Source organism: Dicentrarchus labrax, unplaced genomic scaffold, assembly GCF_905237075.1.
Source record: "Dicentrarchus labrax unplaced genomic scaffold, dlabrax2021, whole genome shotgun sequence".
Lineage (NCBI taxonomy): Eukaryota > Metazoa > Chordata > Actinopteri > Moronidae > Dicentrarchus > Dicentrarchus labrax.
In genome coordinates, this window is record NW_026136763.1 from 236,272 (window position 1) to 257,500 (window position 21,229).

Below are 21,229 nucleotides of genomic sequence, written 5' to 3' on the forward strand. Positions count from 1 at the left end.
CATTTATTATTTACTATATGAAATATACGATAGAAATCGGGCTGCAATAAGATTCAAACCAGTTGCTTTATTTGTGGGAAATGCAGCCAGATATCCCCTTACCTTAATCGTTTATATTTCTTTGTTTATTGTTGTTCATTGTTTATCAAGGAAAATTCTTGTATGTGAAAACCTGATTCTGATTTTTGAATTGAAAAGTGAAAATATTTGTATATAAATTATTATACAATATAGATAAATATATCTGTGTTAGGTCACCAACAACAGCGATTGAACGAGCTTTACAGCGCAGCTGAACAGTGTCAGCAGCTCTCCTCCTGGTGGCGCCACAGAGCAGATCAATGATCTTTCATAAACTGCAGCGCTCTAAAGATGATGTCCCGCAGGATGTGGAAATTTAAGACTCAATACTGAGTCAGTCCCAGGTTTTCAGTCCTGGTCCAGTCCAACAGCGGTTGTTCACTACTTATGGCGGTTTGTGGTCCTCAGACACATCTGCGTTCAACAAAAACAATATCTGGTTATTTACACTGAATATAAAATATAATGTATCGTAATCAAACACCAATCAATCAGTAATCAATCAATTCAGTGAGTCTGATGTTTATTTTATCACAGAAACAAATGGAGCTGATCACATGCTCTATCAAAACAGAACATTATAGCTTTATTGAACATGTCAAAACAGAAATGTCAAATGAAAGATAATACATCTATATAACTACATATATATAATGAAAGTGTAATGTGGCTCCTTATCAACCTCTCCTAATGTTCCTCCTCTCCTGTACTTAGATATGCTACATGCTAAGCTAATCTATGTTGAAAAGACAACCACATTTTGAAGATGGTTAAAAGATAAAAGAGACATTTATATAGTCACATCTTAAGTTCGCTAATGTTAGCAAAACGCTAGCTATCAAGTCAGCTAACGACTGATGTAGTTAGAAACTCTTTTGCCAAGACTCAACTTTCCTCATTCAGCATATACTGCACTCAGGGCCGGCCCAAGCCTCCATGGGGCCCTAAGCAAAATTAGATTTTGGGGGCCTCTATTACTGCCAGTAATAATGATTATTGATCATTCACACACCTATATATATACCTACTATAAACTAAACATATTCTACTTATTCTAATCTGTCATTACAAATACACTTGTAAAGCTATATGTGAGAACTTTTTGTTGCAGTTAGATTGTAATCCACTGTGATTAATGCCATGGAAGCAGACACCAGATTTGCAAACTTACAGAAAAATCTTTCAATTAATATTTGGCAAAGTCAGCAACTCCCCCTACTGGCCACACAGAGAATCAATACATAAAAGCTCAAAGAGCAGCCCGGCATGTTTTACCCATCTTTGGTTTTTAATCTGAAATGGTAGCAAATTCAGCTACAAGAGCAGCCTGGGGTTGATTAACACTTAATATTCAAAGTGATATAGTACTAAGTGGGATACCAAATGTCATCTAGGCCAATTAAAAGTAACAAAATAGACTAATCGTTTACTGTAAACACAATCTGCTTTATTATTTTTTTTTTTAAATAAACTGCAACACCAAATGTACAAAAACAGACAGTATTACATAAAATAAATTTTAAAAAATCTGACAAATACTAGGTACAAGCTAACACAAATGGTTTATAAATAAAATATAAAGTTAAATAATTACGTCTGAAAACTATGTAAAAAATGTGCAAAAGCTTTGGTAAAAATGGGGAGAAAATTTCTAAATAAACTACAGCAATCCAAACTTCTGTTTTTTATGTTACTCTATATTCTTCCTCAATACTCCATCCACTGCTTAGAACCTGTGATCCTGGCTTTTCTGGAGGCAAAGTCATTTATGACATCACTGTAAGAAATCTGATGGCCAACTTTGTTGTTTATACTCATCACTGCCAGTCCACTCAGTCTTTCTTGTGCCATGGATGATCTCAAGTAGTTCTTGATTAACTTGAGTTTGGAAAAGCTCCGTTCTGCAGACGCAACAGTGACAGGGAGAGTGCAGGCTATCAGTAGAGCTACCCAAAGATTTGGGTACAACTCACAGATCTCATTTTGAGAGAGGTAAGTGAGCAGCTCAAATGGGGTGATCTGTGCTTTGGGGAGTTCTGGAAGGTTCTCCATCTCTGTAGCCAGTTCACTCCCATCAATATCAGCCTGTTCCCCTAAGGTGAGTTTGTCTCCAAGAAGTTTACACCTCCTTGTCTGTGCATCAAGCTGGCCAAAGTTGAGAAGCACTCCAAAATGGCTTCTGACTTCCCCTAGGGACTGAAAGCGGTCCTCTAAAGACCGGATGCTACAGTCTACTACAGCATTAAAAAAGGACACTTCCAGCCTCTTCATTGCACCAGCTTGTGGCTCATCAGGCATCTCATAGGCAAAGTGCCTTTTTGTGGTTCACAACCTCTTCTGCTTCAGCACTGCTACAGTGTTCACAAGGCACATAAAAAGCATGTGGATTTTTTTTTAAAAGCCTAGCCTGCACACCTTTATTTGCACCTTTCATGTTTGCACCGTTGTCATATGATTGTCCCCTACAGTCCTCAAAGGAGATGTTCAATTCTTCAAGCCTCTGAAGAATTAGTTCAGACAAGCCTTGACCTGTAGATTCAGGAGCTACAAGAAAGCCCAAGAAGTGTTCCTTTATCTCTGGTGTTTTGCCAAGACTTAGAGTGCGGACAACAACAGACATCTGTTCTTGATGACTTACATCTGGGGTGCAATCCAATATTATCGCACAATATTTAGAATCCTTGATTTCTGACACCATTGTGTCCAGTATTGAAGAATTGTTTTCCCCAAATATGTGATATGCTCAGCTCCACTGTCAATTCGTCTCACGTGATCTTTCAACACTGGATCAAATTTAGCCATGAGTTCCACTTCTTTTAGAAAGTTCCCATTGTTGGCCTGATGTAATGTGTCAACAGATCCCCTGAGTGCCAGGTTCCTTTCTGCCAATGACTGGATAATGCTGATTAAACGTGTGAAGACATCTCTCCAGCGATTCTTTTCTGCCTCTAAGAGGCCCATTTCTGTTTCATCAATAGTTTTCCCCTTTGAAAGACGCAAGGCAAATTCCTTCCATTTAACCATGTTGCTACAGTGATCTCCACTGTTTTCATGCTGTTTCAACAGTGCACCTATGTTGACCCAATCCTGCTGTCCCTCAGTTGCCAGTTTTATGGACTTTTTCGAGAATAATTTGCAGCAAAAGCAATAGACCGCATCTTTACTTCTTGAATATGTGAGCCAGCTCCGCTTTACTTTTTCCCCATTTACAAGGTGTCTGTATGTGTAATGATGGTGGAAGCTTCGGCCATCGTGTCTTCTTGGGAGTATGAATGTGTCCTCTATAGGCAGTGGCTCTCTTAATACCTGTTCAGTCCTTTCCGAGTCTGACGAGAAAGAGGGACACTCAGCTGGGTCAACTGGCAGAGCTGCTGATCCCTGCTCCAAACTGGATGCTGAAGAAGACACATCAATCTTGATGACCAAAGATGAAGGACCTATAGGGAAATTAAAATAATATTTTTGGACAAAAGGATTCATCTAAGAATATTCTGCAGTACACTGAGCAATTATAAGGCTGTTTTGTTGTTAACTTACCAGGTACAGCTGAGGTTACAGAAGACACAGTGGGCACAGTGGATGGAGCAGAGGATAGAGATGGACCTAAGATGAAAAACAACAAAAACAAAAGCTAGCCATGTTATAGTCATATTACACTTGAAAGTGATGCAGCTTATTTTCTAAATAAAAAAGTACAGCTATAGCTTGTAATAAGAAAACAAACTGCCAGTGGAACAACTGAAAATTGTTTGAGAAGTTTATTGAAAAAATATTCATCTCAGAATATTCTGCAGTGCACTGAGCAATTAAAGGTTGTTCTGTTGTTAACTTACCAGGTACAGCTGAGGTTGCAGAGAGGACAGTGGGCACAGTGGATGGAGCAGAGGACAGAGATGGACCTGAGATGAAAAACACGTCCCTTGTCATATGACTATATCTTATATTAGTATATCTTAATGAGATCATTTGACTAGAAATGAAATATATATGGTGACAGTGTTTGATCACCTGATTCATCAGCCTTGGCTGCTCCTGAGGAGGTGGATTGCCCCTGGGCTGAGTCAGTGCCTCCTCCTAAATACTTTAACAGTGCTCCTGGGGAAGTTTCATATAACGTATGAGCACAATAGGGAGTTGATGTAAAAGGAATATGTTTATTTACTCACATAAATTACTGTGCTCTGCAGCAAACAGTTGCAAACAACATACCTCAAACTATAAGTTAACTAAATGAATTCATTAATGCAAAACCATATTGCTAGCAAACGTCACCGCGTTTGTAATTAACGTTAGTTATTAAACATTTGCTATCAAACGTTGTTATCAAAAATATTGTTTTGATGCCAAAAAGCGACCCAGAATAATATAAATACACTGAGAATCAACGTATTCAAAGTATTACACAAACACAACAACGTTAGCTTGAATAGTAAACTATCTAACCCATAAGAGAGAAGTAGTACGACGAACTAATGTTAGCTAGCAAATTTGCTATTATAGGCTAACATATTTGGAACAAAATATCAACAAATGTAACATTACCAAGACATACCTTTATCTTGTCGTTTTTTCTCCTCTTCCTCTTTCTTCCTTTTTCTTTTTTCTGCCCCTGAAGGTAACGTTAAGTCCTTTTTGTGACATCTTTCAGCTGCTCCTAGCTCCTGGATGCTCAGTGTGCACTGTACGGTTGGGAGCTCTGCACACGGTACTAACAGAGCTTTAACAGTTCGAGCAGAGAGGCAGTAGGAAACTACTCTCTTTGTTGTTGGGGTTTTTTTTGTACAAGAATGTACATTTTATAATATATGAATCATCATCACTCACACATGGAAAAAAAATATTGTTTTTTTCTTTTTTAAGTTAATTGCTCTTGGGGGCCCCCTAGTGGTCACAGGGCCCTAAGCAGCTGCTTAGTTCGCTTATGCCTCGGGCCGGCCCTGACTGCACTCAATAAAGCTAGGCTAACACTTTCCCTCTGCTTCCAATTGTTTTGCTAAGCTAGGCTAGCAATGGTGGCGCTCTCTGTGTACTGAAATAGGAGGATTTAATAAACATCACACTCACACAAATTAAACAGATTACAGGTCAGTGTGCACTGTACAGCCCTCTGAGCGCTCTGATTGGCAGACAGGATCCTGCTGTTGTTTCTGATATAAAATAAATGTTCTCAGTCGGACCAGCAGGAGGCGACAGAGACAAAAACCTTCACAGTAAAACACCAGAGAGACAATGTCCTCATCTCCTGGTCTTGATCAGGGTCCTGTACTGCGAAGCAGGATTTGGGGTTAGAGAGGTACCTTCAGGTCTTCAGTTCAGTTGCTCACTTCGTACCAAGACCATCGGCATGGTAACTGATGCTGAACACGGAGCAGGTTGTGTTCGAGATCAGAAAGCACAAGAACTCCGGGGAAGAAGTGAAGTTAGTAACATGCATTAATGGAACATGAATGAGTGCAGAAAGAGAGAGGAAGGGAGGAGCTCAGTGCACCATGGGAAATCCCCCGATAGTCTAGGCCTATAGCAGCATAACTAAGGGATGGTTCAGGACTCACCTGATCCAGCCCTAACTATAAGCTTTATCAAAGAGGAATGTCTTAAGCCTACTCTTAAATGTGGTGAGGGTGTCTGCCTCCCGAACCACAACTGGAAGCTGGTTCCACAGGAGAGGAGCTTGGTAACTGAAGGCTCTGGCTCCTGTTCTACTTTTAGAGACTATAGGAACCACAAGTAGCCCAGCATTCAGAGAACGTAGTGTTCTAGAGGGGTAATAGGGTACTATGAGCTCTTTAAGATATGAAGGGGCCTGACCATGAAGAGCTTTATAGGTGAGGAGGAGGATTTTATATTCTATTCTACATTTTACAGGGAGCCAGTGCAGAGAAGCTAGTACAGGAGAGATGTGATCTCTTTTTCTAGTTCCTGTCAGTACTCGTGCTGCAGCGTTCTGAATTAATTGGAGCGTTTTAATGGACTTATTGGGGCAACCTGATAATAAAGAGTTGCAGTAATCCAGCCTTGAAGTAACAAATGCATGGATTAGTTTTCTGCATCTGTCTGTGATAGTATGTGTCTAATTTTTGTAATATTACGTAAATGAAAGAAGGCAGTCCTAGAGGTCTGCTTTATGTGGGAGTTAAATGACAAATCCTGATCAAAGATAACTCCAAGATTCCTGACAGTGGTGCTAGAGACCAAGGTAATGCCATCTAGAGTAACTATATCTTTAGACAGTGAGTCTCTAAGGTTTTTGGGGCCAAGAACAAGAATTTCGTTTTTTTCTGAGTTTAACATCAGAAAATTGCAGGTCATCCAGGATTTTATGTCCTTAAGACATGTTTGTAATTTAGATAATTGATTAATTTCATCGGGCTTGATTGATAGATATAACTGCGTATCATTTGCATAACAGTGAAAGTTAATGGAGTGATTCCTAATAATGTTGCCTAAAGGGAGCATATATAAAGTAAATAGTATTGGTCTAAGTACAGAACCTTGTGGAACTCCATGACTAACTGTAGTATTTATTGAAGATTCATCGTTAACATGCGAGCGATCTGATAAATATGACTTAATCTGACCAATCAGTGACATCGCCATTCAGAGCAAATCTATTAATGATTACCTTCTAATAACGCATCCAGGAGAAGATCCCATGGAGCGGACGCACCACTACAAACCGCCTCAGAAACACCTCAACAAAGCAGAACAGCTGCTTCACCTGAGGAGCTTCTGCGAGCAGCGATCGAATGTTTAACATCCAAACATCCTCCTGCAGACTCCCCAGGACCAAGGAACCCTACTGACCTCTTTCAGCTCTGGTTTTATGTTGTTCTTGCCGCTCGGGACCAACCAACCATAACAACACATGCACTCGGAGGTCCTGGTAGCTCACCTGCTCAAGGGTTCTGGCTGGAGCAGCCACGGGTTCGAGTTCGACCCATCACCCTTTGCGGCATCTCTCCCCTTCCTGTCTGTCTTTATCAATTAAAGGCATCGGCTTCAGTATAGACTCTCTCTCTCTCTCCCCCTGGTGGCTGACTGCAGTATAGACTCTCTCTCTATCTCCCCCTGGTGGCTGACTGCAGTATAGACTCTCTCTCTCTCTCTCTCCCCCTGGTGGCTGACTGCAGTATAGACTCTCTCTCTCTATCTCCCCCTGGTGGCTGACTGCAGTAGAGACTCTCTCTCCATCTCCCCCTGGTGGCTGACTGCAGTATAGACTCTCTCTCTCTCTCTCCCCCTGGTGGCTGACTGCAGTATAGACTCTCTCTCTCTCTCTCCCCCCTGGTGGCTGACTGCAGTATAGACTCTCTCTCTCTCTCTCTCTCTCTCTCCCCCTGGTGGCTGACTGCAGTATAGACTCTCTCTCTCTCTCTCTCCCCCTGGTGGCTGACTGCAGTATAGACTCTCTCTCTCTATCTCCCCCTGGTGGCTGACTGCAGTATAGACTCTCTCTCTCTATCTCCCCCTGGTGGCTGACTGCAGTATAGACTCACTCTCTATCTCCCCCTGGTGGCTGACTGCAGTATAGACTCTCTCTCTCTATATCTCCCCCTGGTGGCTGACTGCAGTATAGACTCTCTCTCTCTATCTCCCCCTGGTGGCTGACTGCAGTATAGACTCTCTCTCTATCTCCCCTGGGCTGACTGTAAGACTCTCTCTCTATCTCCCGGCTGACTGCAGTATAGACTCTCTCTCTCTATCTCCCCCTGGTGGCTGACTGCAGTATAGACTCACTCTCTATCTCCCCCTGGTGGCTGACTGCAGTATAGACTCTCTCTCTAACTCCCCCTGGTGGCTGACTGCAGTATAGACTCTCTATCTCTCTCTATCTCCCCCTGGTGGCTGACTGCAGTATAGACTCTCTCTCTATCGCCCCCTGGTGGCTGACTGCAGTATAGACTCTCTCTCTCTCTCTCTATCTCCCCCTGGTGGCTGACTGCAGTATAGACTCTCTCTCTCTCTATCTCCCCTGGTGGCTGACTGCAGTATAGACTCTCTCTCTCTCTCCCCTGGTGGCTGACTGCAGTATAGACTCTCTCTCTATCTCCCCCTGGTGGCTGACTGCAGTATAGACTCTCTATCTCTCTCTATCTCCCCCTGGTGGCTGACTGTAGTATAGATTCTCTCTCTATCTCCCCCTGGTGGCTGACTGCAGTATAGACTCTCTCTCTATCTCCCCCTGGTGGCTGACTGCAGTATAGACTCTCTATCTCTCTCTATCTCCCCCTGGTGGCTGACTGCAGTATAGACTCTCTCTCTCTCTCCCCCTGGTGGCTGACTGCAGTATAGACTCTCTCTCTATCTCCCCCTGGTGGCTGACTGCAGTATAGACTCTCTCTCTCTCTCCCCCTGGTGGCTGACTGCAGTATAGACTCTCTCTCTATCTCCCCCTGGTGGCTGACTGCAGTATAGACTCTCTCTCTATCTCCCCCTGGTGGCTGACTGCAGTATAGACTCTCTCTCTCTCTCTCTCTCTCTCCCTGGTGGCTGACTGCAGTATAGACTCTCTCTCTCTCTCTCTCTCTCTCTCTCCCCCTGGTGGCTGACTGCAGTATAGACTCTCTCTCTCTCTCTCTCCCCCCCCTGGTGGCTGACTGCAGTATAGACTCTCTCTCTCTCTCTCTCTCCCCCTGGTGGCTGACTGCAGTATAGACTCTCTCTCTCTCTCTCTCTATCTCCCCCTGGTGGCTGACTGCAGTATAGACTCTCTCTCTCTCTCTCTCTCTCTCCCCCTGGTGGCTGACTGCAGTATATACTCTCTCTCTATCTATCTCCCCCTGGTGGCTGACTGCAGTATATACTCTCTCTCTCTCTCTCTATCTCCCCCTGGTGGCTGACTGCAGTATAGACTCTCTCTCTCTCTCTCTATCTCCCCCTGGTGGCTGACTGCAGTATAGACTCTCTCTCTCTATCTCCCCCTGGTGGCTGACTGCAGTATAGACTCTCTCTCTCTCTATCTCCCCCTGGTGGCTGACTGCAGTATAGACTCTATCTCTCTATCTCCCCCTGGTGGCTGACTGCAGTATAGACTCTATTAGATCTCTCTATCTCCCCCTGGTGGCTGACTGCAGTATAGACTCTCTCTCTATCTCCCCTGGTGGCTGACTGCAGTATAGACTCTCTCTCTATCTCCCCCTGGTGGCTGACTGCAGTATAGACTCTCTCTCTCTCTCTCTATCTCCCCCTGGTGGCTGATTGCAGTATAGACTCTCTCTCTCTCTCCCCCTGGTGGCTGACTGCAGTATAGACTCTCTCTCTAACTCCCCCTGGTGGCTGACTGCAGTATAGACTCTCTCTCTCTCTCTCTCTCCCCCTGGTGGCTGACTGCAGTATAGACTCTCTCTCTCTCTCTCTCTCTCCCCCTGGTGGTTGACTGCAGTATAGACTCTCTCTCTCTCTCTCCCCCTGGTGGCTGACTGCAGTATAGACTCAGTAGACGATCACTACCGCACAGACTCTGGCTCCGAATGGAGAAAGACTGCATCGGAGGTCTCCGGATATTCTGGTTCATTTCTGGGAGCAAGTAAACCCAAATATAAAAGAAAAATACATCTAATGAACACATTAATTTAATGGAATACACTCAGATGTAATTACAGACTCTTAACGATGGGGCAGTAATCTTATGAGAATATTAACTTACACATTCAGTGTTTTTACACCAAATTAGTTCTGGTTCTTGAACCTAGTTCTGTTCAGGATTCTTGGAACCGTTTCCACCAGTTTAGAGTGGAACCATTGTAATTGGATGCGTCATCAACAGAGGGCGCCGCACCACCACCTGTACAATATGACACGCCCACTTTGGTTCCCTGATATCTTCTGTTTCCAAATAGAAACCAATTTTTCAGGTTCTGAACTGATTCCTTTTTGGTCAAAATGCTCCGAACAGTTCAAAACCATGTGAGCGGATCCAGTTCTCTGTCAGTTCTGTAATATCCAGCAGACTCCTGCAGGTCTTTGATTGGTCGGATTGTATGTGAATGGTGTGATATGGTTGGATATCATAGCTGAAAACCACCATCGTGTGACCACTTAGCTTGATGATGGTTGTTACACTGAAACTCCACCGGGCACAGCTTTATGTCACACCCATAACCTGGTTTGGCGCTATCATCCCACTAGAGTTTTTGAGAAGTGGAGCATCTTCCTGCCCGACTGTGTTGATATTGTGGGGAGTGGTTGTGGCTCAGGAGGTCCACTGATCAGAAGGCTGTTGGTTCGATTCCCGGCTACTAAACCCCCAACTGCTCCTGATGCTGAAGAATACTGAGTGGTCAGAAGACTACAAAGGAACTATATAAGTATTATATCAGTGGAGTCTGCACAGGGTACTTTTTTTGAAAATTGACCGGATTGTGGACGCTGTTTCTGTGTCGGGTGGGTAGCAGCTTCCATCACCAACAGACTAGCTGCGTACAACAGGTGCACAGCTGGAACGTGTGGTGGCTGCGCCCGGTGGATTCGGTCCGGGTCAGTGAATCCAGATAACGGAGAGATATTCTGGATATTAGGAACCTGCTTCATTGTACAGGACTCTGGTGGTTCTGGTGTTGATATGTTGCTGTGTTCTTATTGTCACGGCAGCGTGTCACGTTGTTATCGTCGCCACAGCACTGCAGTGTTGTTATTGTCACGGCAGCGTGCGTGTGCGTGCCGCGAGTGCCTCATCCAGCTCCTGGCACAGACACTGACAGAACCCGTAGAGGACGAGCAGTAGCAGCGTGGAGGGAACCAGACTGACCAGGACCACGCCAAGCCAAAGCTGACCGATCATCAGCAGGTAGATCCCCAGAGGCAGAGAGCTGAAGTACACCTGTCCAAACACATCACACACACCTGTCAGCTGCTCCGTCTCTACATGCTCTTACTGGTTTGACTGGTTTTAGAGTACTGACCAGGCAGAGTGCCCCCAGCAGGCAGCGGGGGAAGCTGCGAGACGTCCAGGCACGACACTTCTGAGCTGGCAGGTTGCAGGGCAGGGAGTCCAGGCTGGGGGGGCGGTACAGACCCACCACATTGAGCATGCTCAGTGAGTCAGAGGATGGAGACTCCTCAGGGAGCTCCATGATGGTGATGACCAGACAGTCTGAGGAGCGGTGAGACGACTCCACGCCTCCTCCTCCTGACAGAGAGACAGACAGACAGAGAGGAGTTTAAATTAATTAAACTGGAGCACAGGAACATTTAGAGAATGAACTCGAGTTATTTTACCGGTCAGACTGTTCGGACTCAACACCACCTCTCCTCCTCCTCCTCCTCCTCCTCCTCCTCCTCCCCCTCCTCCTCCTCCTCGGCGGGCTCGGTCCTGACACGACAGAACAGCCAGGATGTGTCTGTCATCCTCCATCAACCACACCTGAAGAAGGAGACAGAGGCAGGAAAATGGTGAATGGACTTTACTGATGTAGTTCCTTTCTAGTCTCAACCACTTAAAGCTCTTTTACTCTACAGTCACATTCACTCATTCACACACATTCATGCAGTGGGTCAGCATGAGGAGCAGTTTGGGGTTCATTATCTTGCTGCAGGACACTTCTACTAATGTAGTCATGTGATGCATTTTCAGGCGTGTTGATCTAGACATAGATCGTTGTGTGGATCTAGCCTGAAACTCTCTCCTCCTGGTTAATAAAATAAAGTCTCACTTCCTCATCGGGGACATGGGTCTCATGGCGACAGAAAGGACAGCTGATGACGGAGGGCGAGGACTCTCCTGAAAACCAAACAGAGGAGAGTCACAGGATCAAAACAACAGTCAACAACAAGTCAAGTCTGAATTGGCCCTGTCTGACTGTAAAGTCAGATTCAGTAATGTTTAACTGACAGGTGAACTCACCTATGTCGACCATCTTCTTCAGACATTTGGCACACACTCGGTGCAGACAACCCAGCAGTTTGGGTTTCCGGCTGCGAGTGTCGTAGCGATTGTAGCAGATTTTACATTCAAGTTCCTCCAGAGTGTAAACCAGAGACTGAGCCCAGGTCTGCACCTAAGCGCACCACAACAAAGAGATAATAATTCAATTCAATTCAATTCAATTTTATTTGTATAGCGCCAATTCATAACAGAAGTTATCTCAGGACACTTTTCAAATAGAGCAGGTCTAGACCGAACTCTTCAACATTAATTACAGAGACCCAACAGTACCACCATGAGCAAGCACTTGGCGACAAGGGCAAGGAAAAAGCTAATAAACACACTGAAATAAACAGATAATAACTATAAATACTGAAATAAACAGATAATAGCTATAAACCCACTGAAATAAACAGATAATAACTATAAATACTGAAATAAACAGATAATAGCTATAAACCCACTGAAATAAACAGATAATAACTATAAATACTGAAATAAACAGATAATAGCTATAAACCCACTGAAATAAACAGATAATAACTATAAATACGGAAATAAACAGATAATAACTATAAATACGGAAATAAACAGATAATAACTATAAACCCACTGAAATAAACAGATAATAACTATAAATACGGAAATAAACAGATAATAACTATAAACCCACTGAAATAAACAGATAACTATAAACCCACTGAAATGAACAGATAATAACTATGAATACAGAAATAAACAGATAATAACTATAAATACTGAATAAACAGATAATAACTATAAACCCATTGAAATAAACAGACAACTATAAACCCACTGAAATAAACAGATAACTATAAATACTGAAATAAACAGATAACTATAAACACACTGAAATAAACAGATAATAACTATAAATACTGAATAAACAGATAATAACTATAAACCCATTGAAATAAACAGACAACTATAAACCCAGTGAAATAAACAGATAACTATAAATACTGAAATAAACAGATAACTATAAACACACTGAAATAAACAGATAACTATAAACCCACTGAAATAAACAGATAATGACTATAAATACTGAAATAAACAGATAATAACTATAAATACTGAAATAAACAGATAATAACTATAAACCCACTGAAATAAACAGATAATGACTATAAATACTGAAATAAACAGATAACTATAAACACACTGAAATAAACAGATAACTATAAACCCACTGAAATAAACAGATAATAACTATAAATACTGAAATAAACAGATAACTATAAACCCACTGAAATAAACAGATAACTATAAACACACTGAAATAAACAGATAATAACTATAAATACTGAATAAACAGATAATAACTATAAACCCATTGAAATAAACAGACAACTATAAACCCACTGAAATAAACAGATAACTATAAATACTGAAATAAACAGATAACTATAAACACACTGAAATAAACAGATAATAACTATAAATACTGAATAAACAGATAATAACTATAAACCCATTGAAATAAACAGACAACTATAAACCCAGTGAAATAAACAGATAACTATAAATACTGAAATAAACAGATAACTATAAACACACTGAAATAAACAGATAACTATAAACCCACTGAAATAAACAGATAATGACTATAAATACTGAAATAAACAGATAATAACTATAAATACTGAAATAAACAGATAATAACTATAAACCCACTGAAATAAACAGATAATGACTATAAATACTGAAATAAACAGATAACTATAAACACACTGAAATAAACAGATAACTATAAACCCACTGAAATAAACAGATAATAACTATAAATACTGAAATAAACAGATAACTATAAACCCACTGAAATAAACAGATAACTATAAACACACTGAAATAAACAGATAACTATAAACCCACTGAAATAAACAGATAATAACTATAAATACTGAAATAAACAGATAATAACTATAAATACTGACATAAACAGATAATAACTATAAACACACTGAAATAAACAGATAATAACTATAAACCCACTGAAATAAACAGATAATAACTATAAATACTGACATAAACAGATAATAACTATAAACACACTGAAATAAACAGATAATAACTATAAACCCACTGAAATAAACAGATAATAACTATAAACACACTGAAATAAACAGATAATAACTATAAACACACTGTAATCAATAGATAATAAACAGATAATAACTATAAACACACTGAAATAAACAGATAATAAACAGATAATAACTATAAACACAGAAATAAACAGATAACTATAAACACACTGAAATAAACAGATAATAAACAAATAATAAACAGATAATAACTATAAACACACTGAAATAAATAGATAATAAACACACAATAACTATAAACACATTGAAATAAACAGATAATAAACAGATAATAACTATAAACACGGAAATAAACAGATAATAACTATAAACACACTGAAATAAACAGCTAATAAACAAATAATAAACAGATAATAACTATAAACACACTGAAATAAACAGATAATAACTATAAACCCACCTTTCCTTCCATCTCCCGTCCAGACTCCGACTCTTTCAGCTGGCTCATCCTATTGGCTGTCGTCTTTACCTGAACCAGGAGGGTGAGGCAGGGTGGGCAGAGCTTAGCTCAACCTGAGGCCGTCACCTGACTGAAACAAAAATCAGTACTACAGAGTAAAAGTACTCTTATCAATAATCAGTACTACAGAGTAAAAGTACTACGTGTTGTCTGGTCCTACCTGACTCCAGATCAGCTGATCCGTCTCACATTTTGAGAGGACGTCCATGTGTCTAACCTACAAACAGACAGGTCAGAGACAGACAGGTTAGTGAGACAGACAAGTTGTGCACTTACAGTGAAGCTGTTTCTCAAATAAATGCTTTTATTTTGATGGGATTTCAAAATAAAATGATCTGTTCTGTGTAATATTACAGGCAGTGTGAGTGTGCGTATTTATAGATTGCAGCAGATGTTACGTAACCACAGAGGGGACACTGGGAGGCTGAAGTTGCTATGGCAACAACTATCTGCCGGAACCTCCGATATCAGCCAATCAGACTAATCAAATATGATCACATGTTAGGGAACAGCTGGCACTTTATTTCACTTTGTTCTTTATTTCAGTTTATAATTGTATTAACGCAAACGTTGGATCCTCAGAATTTAATCTGCAGTGTTCCACAATGTTACTACCATGTTCTACAATGTTCTACAATGTTACTACCATGCTCCACAATGTTACTACCATGTTCTCCGGTGTGTGTGAAGTGTTCTACAATGTCACTACCATGTTCTACAGTGTGTATAAAGTGTTCTTCAGTGTGTATGAAGTGTTCTACAATGTATAAAGTGTTCTATAGTGTATTTAGCGTTCTACAGTGTGTATAAAGTGTTCTACAGTGTGTATGAAGTGTTCTACAATGCATAAAGTGTTCTATAGTGTATTTAGCGTTCTACAGTGTGTATAAAGTGTTCTACAGTGTGTATGAAGTGTTCTACAATGCATAAAGTGTTCTATACTGTATTTAGCGTTCTACAGTGTGTATAAAGTGTTCTTCAGTGTGTATGAAGTGTTCTGAGATGTATAAAGTGTTCTACAGTGTATAAAGTGTTTTACAGTGTATAACATGTTCTACAGTGTGTGTGAAGTGTTCTACAGTGTATAAAGTGTTCTACAGTGTGTGTGAAGTATTCTACAATTTATAAAATGTTCTACAGTGTATAAAGTGTTCTACAGTGTATAAAGAGTTCTACAGTATATAAAGTGTTCTACAGTGTATAAAGTGTTCTACAGTGTGTGTGAAGTGTTCTACAATGTATAAAGTGTTCTACAGTGTATAAAGTGTTCCACAGTGTATAAAGTGTTCTACAGTGTGTGTGAAGTGTTCTACAATGTATAAAGTGTTCTACAGTGTGTATAAAGTGTTCTACAGTGTGTGTGAAGTGTTCTACAATGTATAAAGTGTTCTACAGTGTGTATAAAATGCTCTACAGTGTATAAAGTGTTCCACAGTGTATAAAGTGTTCTACAGTGTATAAAGTGTTCCACAGTGTATAAAGTGTTCTACAGTGTGTGTGAAGTGTTCTACAATGTATAAAGTGTTCTACAGTGTGTATAAAATGCTCTACAGTGTATAAAGTGTTCCACAGTGTATAAAGTGTTCTGCAATGTGTTCTAAAGTGTATAAAATGTTCTACAGTGTATAAAGTGTTCTACAGTGTACAGAGTGTTCTACAGTGTATAAAATGTTCTAAAGTGTGTATAAAATGTTCTACAGTGTGTATAAAGTGTTCTACAGTGTGTATGAAGTGTTCTACAATGCATAAAGTGTTCTATAGTGTATTTAGCGTTCTACAGTGTGTATAAAGTGTTCTACAGTGTGTATGAAGTGTTCTACAATGCATAAAGTGTTCTATAGTGTATAAAGTGTTCTACAGTGTATAAAGTGTTCTATACTGTATTTAGCGTTCTACAGTGTGTATAAAGTGTTCTTCAGTGTGTATGAAGTGTTCTGAGATGTATAAAGTGTTCTACAGTGTATAAAGTGTTTTACAGTGTATAACGTGTTCTACAGTGTGTGTGAAGTGTTCTACAGTGTATAAAGTGTTCTACAGTGTGTGTGAAGTATTCTACAGTTTATAAAATGTTCTACAGTGTATAAAGTGTTCTACAGTGTATAAAGAGTTCTACAGTATATAAAGTGTTCTACAGTGTATAAAGTGTTCTACAGTGTGTGTGAAGTGTTCTACAGTGTATAAAGTTTTCTACAGTGTGTGTGAAGTGTTCTACAATGTATAAAGTGTTCTACAGTGTGTATAAAATGCTCTACAGTGTATAAAGTGTTCCACAGTGTATAAAGTGTTCTACAGTGTATAAAGTGTTCCACAGTGTATAAAGTGTTCTACAGTGTGTGTGAAGTGTTCTACAATGTATAAAGTGTTCTACAGTGTGTATAAAATGCTCTACAGTGTATAAAGTGTTCCACAGTGTATAAAGTGTTCTACAGTGTATAAAGTGTTCCACAGTGTATAAAGTGTTCCGTTTACAGTGTGTGTGAAGTGTTCTACAATGTATAAAGTGTTCTACAGTGTGTATAAAATGCTCTACAGTGTATAAAGTGTTCCACAGTGTATAAAGTGTTCTGCAATGTGTTCTACAGTGTATAAAATGTTCTACAGTGTATAAAGTGTTCTACAGTGTGTGTGAAGTGTTCTACAATGTATAGTGTTCTACAGTGTATAAAGTGTTCTACAGTGTGTGTGAAGTGTTCTACAGTGTGTATGAAGTGTTCTACAATGTATAAAGTGTTCTACAGTGTATTTAGCGTTCTTCAGTGTGTATGAAGTGTTCTACAGTGTATAAAGTGTTCTACAGTGTGTGTGAAGTGTTCTACAGTGTGTATGAAGTGTTCTACAATGTATAAAGTGTTCTACAGTGTATTTAGCGTTCTACAGTGTGTATAAAGTGTTCTACAATGTATAAAGTGTTCTACAGTGTATTTAGCGTTCTTCCGTGTGTATGAAGTGTTCTACAGTGTATAAAGTGTTCTACAGTGTGTGTGAAGTGTTCTACAGTGTGTATGAAGTGTTCTACAATGTATAAAGTGTTCTACAGTGTATTTAGCGTTCTTCAGTGTGTATGAAGTGTTCTACAGTGTATAAAGTGTTCTACAGTGTATAAAGTGTTCTACAGTGTGTGTGAAGTGTTCTACAGTGTGTGTGAAGTGTTCTACAGTGTATAAAGTGTTCTACAGTGTGTGTGAAGTATTCTACAATTTATAAAGTGTTCTACAGTGTGTATAAAATGTTCTACAGTGTATAAAGTGCTCTACAATGTATAAAGTCCTCTACAGTGTGTATAAAATGCTCTACAGTGTATAAAGTGTTCTGCAATGTGTTCTACAGTGTATAAAATGTTCTACAGTGTATAAAGTGTTCTACAGTGTACAGAGTGTTCTACAGTGTACAGAGTGTTCTACAGTGTATAAAATGTTCTAAAGTGTGTATAAAATGTTCTAAAGTGTGTATAAAGTGTTCTACAGTGTGTATAAAATGTTCTACAGTGGGCGCCCGGTTAACTCAGTTGGTAGAGCTGGTGACCCATGTGCCAAGACTGAGTCCTTGCTGTAGCGGCCCAGCGTTCGAGTCCGACCTGTGGCCCTTTGCTGCGTGTCATCGCCTCTCTCTCTGCCCCCATTTCCTGTCTACCTTCGGCTGTCTCTATCAATTAAAGGCAATAAATAGCCCAAAAAATATATACTTTAAAATGTTCTACAGTGTGTAAAATGTTCTACAGTGTATAAGATGTTGTACAGTGTCTAAAGTGTTCTACAGTGTATAAAATGTTCTACAGTGTGTAAAGTTTTCTACAGTGTGTATAAAGTGTTGTGCAGTGTGTATAAAATGTTCTTCAGTGTATAAAGTGTTCTACAGTGTGTAAAATGTTCTACAGTGTGTAAAGTGTTCTACAGTGTGTAAAGTGTTCTACAGTGTATAAAGTCTTCTACAATGTATAAAATGTTCTACAGTGTGTATAAAGTCTTGTACAGTGTATAAAGTGTTCTACAGTGTATAAAATGTTCTACAGTGTATAAAGTGTGACACTGTGTAAAATGTTCTACAGTGTGTATAAAGAGTTCCACAGTGTATAAAGTGTTCTACAGTGTGTGTGAAGTGTTCTACAGTGTGTAAAGTGTTCTACAGTGTGTGTGAAGTGTTCTACAGTGTATAAAGTGTTCTACAGTGTGTAAAGTGTTCTACAGTGTGTAACGTGTTCTACAGTGTATAAAGTGTTCTACAGTGTGTGTGAAGTGTTCTACAGTGTATACAATGTTCTACAGTGTATAAAGTGTTCTACAGTGTATAAAGTGTTCTACAGTGTGTGTGAAGTGTTCTACAGTGTATACAATGTTCTACAGTGTATAAAGTGTTCTACAGTGTATAAAGTGTTATACAATGTGTAAAGTGTTATACAGTGTATAAAGTGTTCTAGTGTGTATAAAGTGTTCTAGTGTGTATAAAGTGTTCTACAGTGTATAAAGTGTTCTACAGTGTGTAAAGTGTTCTACAGTGTATAAAGTGTTCTACAGTGTATAAAGTGTTCTACAGTGTGTATAAAGAGTTATACAGTGTGTAAAGTGTTCTACAGTGTGTAAAGTGTTCTACAGTGTATAAAGTGTTATACAATGTGTATAAAGAGTTATACAGTGTATACAATGTTCTACAGTGTGTAAAGTGTTCTACAGTGTGTAAAGTGTTCTACAGTGTATAAAGTGTTCTACAGTGTGTAAAGTGTTCTACAGTGTATAAAGTGTTATACAATGTGTAAAGTGTTCTACAGTGTATAAAGTGTTATACAATGTGTAAAGTGTTCTACAGTGTATAAAGTGTTATACAATGTGTAAAGTGTTCTACCGTGTATAAAGTGTTATACAATGTGTAAAGTGTTCTACAGTGTATAAAGTGTTATACAGTGTATACAATGTTCTACAGTGTATAAAGTGTTCTACAATGTGTAAAGTGTTCTAGTGTGTATAAAGTGTTCTACAGTGTATAAAGTGTTCTAGTGTGTATAAAGTGTTCTACAGTGTGTAAAGTGTTCTACAGTGTATAAAGTGTTCTACAGTGTATAAAGTGTTCTACAGTGTGTAAAGTGTTCTACAATGTGTAAAGTGTTCTACAGTGTATAAAGTGTTCTACAGTGTATAAAGTGTTCTACAGTGTGTAAAGTGTTCTACAGTGTGTAAAGTGTTCTACAGTGTGTAAAGTGTTCTAGTGTGTATAAAGTGTTATACAGTGTGTAAAGTGTTCTAGTGTGTATAAAGTGTTCTAGTGTGTATAAAGTGTTCTAGTGTGTATAAAGTGTTCTACAGTGTGTAAAGTGTTCTACAGTGTATAAAGTGTTCTACAGTGTATAAAGTGTTATACAGTGTATAAAGTGTTCTACAGTGTATAAAGTGTTCTACAATGTGTTAAGTGTTCTAGTGTGTATAAAGTGTTCTACAGTGTGTAAAGTGTTCTAGTGTGTATAAAGTGTTATACAGTGTATAAAGTGTTCTAGTGTGTATAAAGTGTTCTACAGTGTGTAAAGTGTTCTACAGTGTATAAAGTGTTCTACAGTGTATAAAGTGTTCTACAGTGTGTAAAGTGTTCTACAGTGTGTAAAGTGTTCTACAGTGTGTAAAGTGTTCTAGTGTGTATAAAGTGTTCTACAGTGTGTAAAGTGTTCTAGTGTGTATAAAGTGTTATACAGTGTATAAAGTGTTCTAGTGTGTATAAAGTGTTCTACAGTGTGTAAAGTGTTCTACAGTGTGTAAAGTGTTCTAGTGTGTATAAAGTGTTCTAGTGTGTATAAAGTGTTCTAGTGTGTATAAAGTGTTCTACAGTGTATAAAGTGTTCTAGTGTGTATAAAGTGTTCTACAGTGTGTAAAGTGTTCTACAGTGTATAAAGTGTTCTACAGTGTATAAAGTGTTCTACAATGTGTTAAGTGTTCTAGTGTGTATAAAGTGTTCTACAGTGTGTAAAGTGTTCTAGTGTGTATAAAGTGTTATACAGTGTATAAAGTGTTCTAGTGTGTATAAAGTGTTCTACAGTGTGTAAAGTGTTCTACAGTGTGTAAAGTGTTCTACAGTGTGTAAAGTGTTCTACAGTGTGTAAAGTGTTCTAGTGTGTATACAATGTTCTAGTGTGTTTTATGGATTTCTGGAACCAGTAATGTTAATTCAGGTGTGTACAGTACAGTGCATTATACTGTGTATTATATATATATTTATATATACTATACTGTAGTACAGAGTGTATTTACAGTATACACAGTATAACAGAGTATCATCCAACTCTGGTTGCTGCTCACCTGCTGGATGATGGTTGCTGTAGAAGTTGGTGGTTGCTGTAGCTGTCACAGGTTGTGTTGCACAAAGAATTAAACAGCAACAGTTTGGGTACTAGTTGTTGCTGTGCAGTTGCTGTAGTCTCCCTCAGGTTGCAGCAACATGGTTGTCATCAAACCTCAACAGTCAGTTGCTGTAGTTGCTGGAGCTGCAGTTGCCCTACATGTGGTTGCTGCTGGTTCTCCTGCCGTGGTCGCTGAAGGTCTCCGTCAGACAGTCTGGTTGCCGGTTGCTGTAGATGTTGCCGGTTGCTGTAGTCGCTGTCACACTGCGGTAGTTGACCGTCCTCAGTCTCATCAACAGTCCGCGGTCGTCGCGTCCCTCCTCTCTCTGAGCTAACGAGCTAACAGGCTAACCGTCGGTCTGTCTCTGGTCTGTCGGTC

At 39.6% G+C, this 21,229-nt stretch overlaps 2 protein-coding genes across 2 annotated transcripts in view; both read right to left on the minus strand.

Annotated features, from left to right (window-relative positions):
• Positions 1–1,414: 1,414 nt before the first annotated feature.
• On the minus strand, positions 1,415–5,427 carry LOC127359732 (zinc finger MYM-type protein 5-like). Its single transcript, XM_051393782.1, has 6 exons — positions 5,413–5,427; positions 4,634–4,838; positions 4,090–4,176; positions 3,915–3,980; positions 3,619–3,684; positions 1,415–3,518 (listed from the first exon to the last, which is right to left on the minus strand). The coding sequence occupies exons 1-6, from the start codon at positions 5,425–5,427 to the stop codon at positions 2,740–2,742; spliced, it is 1,218 nt and encodes a 405-aa protein (XP_051249742.1). The 3' UTR covers positions 1,415–2,739.
• A 4,210-nt stretch (positions 5,428–9,637) lies between these two features.
• The window catches only part of LOC127359744 (E3 ubiquitin-protein ligase RNF182), an 11,831-nt gene continuing 239 nt past the window's right edge, over positions 9,638–21,229 (minus strand). The window contains exons 1-8 of the mRNA XM_051393853.1: positions 20,810–21,229; positions 14,694–14,750; positions 14,474–14,603; positions 11,924–12,077; positions 11,733–11,800; positions 11,299–11,443; positions 10,983–11,209; positions 9,638–10,900 (exon numbers count right to left, since the gene is read on the minus strand). The exon at positions 20,810–21,229 is cut by the window's right edge and continues 239 nt beyond it. Coding sequence (XP_051249813.1) covers positions 10,718–10,900; positions 10,983–11,209; positions 11,299–11,443; positions 11,733–11,800; positions 11,924–12,077; positions 14,474–14,521 — 825 coding nt within the window. The 5' untranslated portion in view covers positions 14,522–14,603; positions 14,694–14,750; positions 20,810–21,229 and the 3' untranslated portion in view covers positions 9,638–10,717. The remainder of the gene's footprint in view (positions 10,901–10,982; positions 11,210–11,298; positions 11,444–11,732; positions 11,801–11,923; positions 12,078–14,473; positions 14,604–14,693; positions 14,751–20,809) is intronic.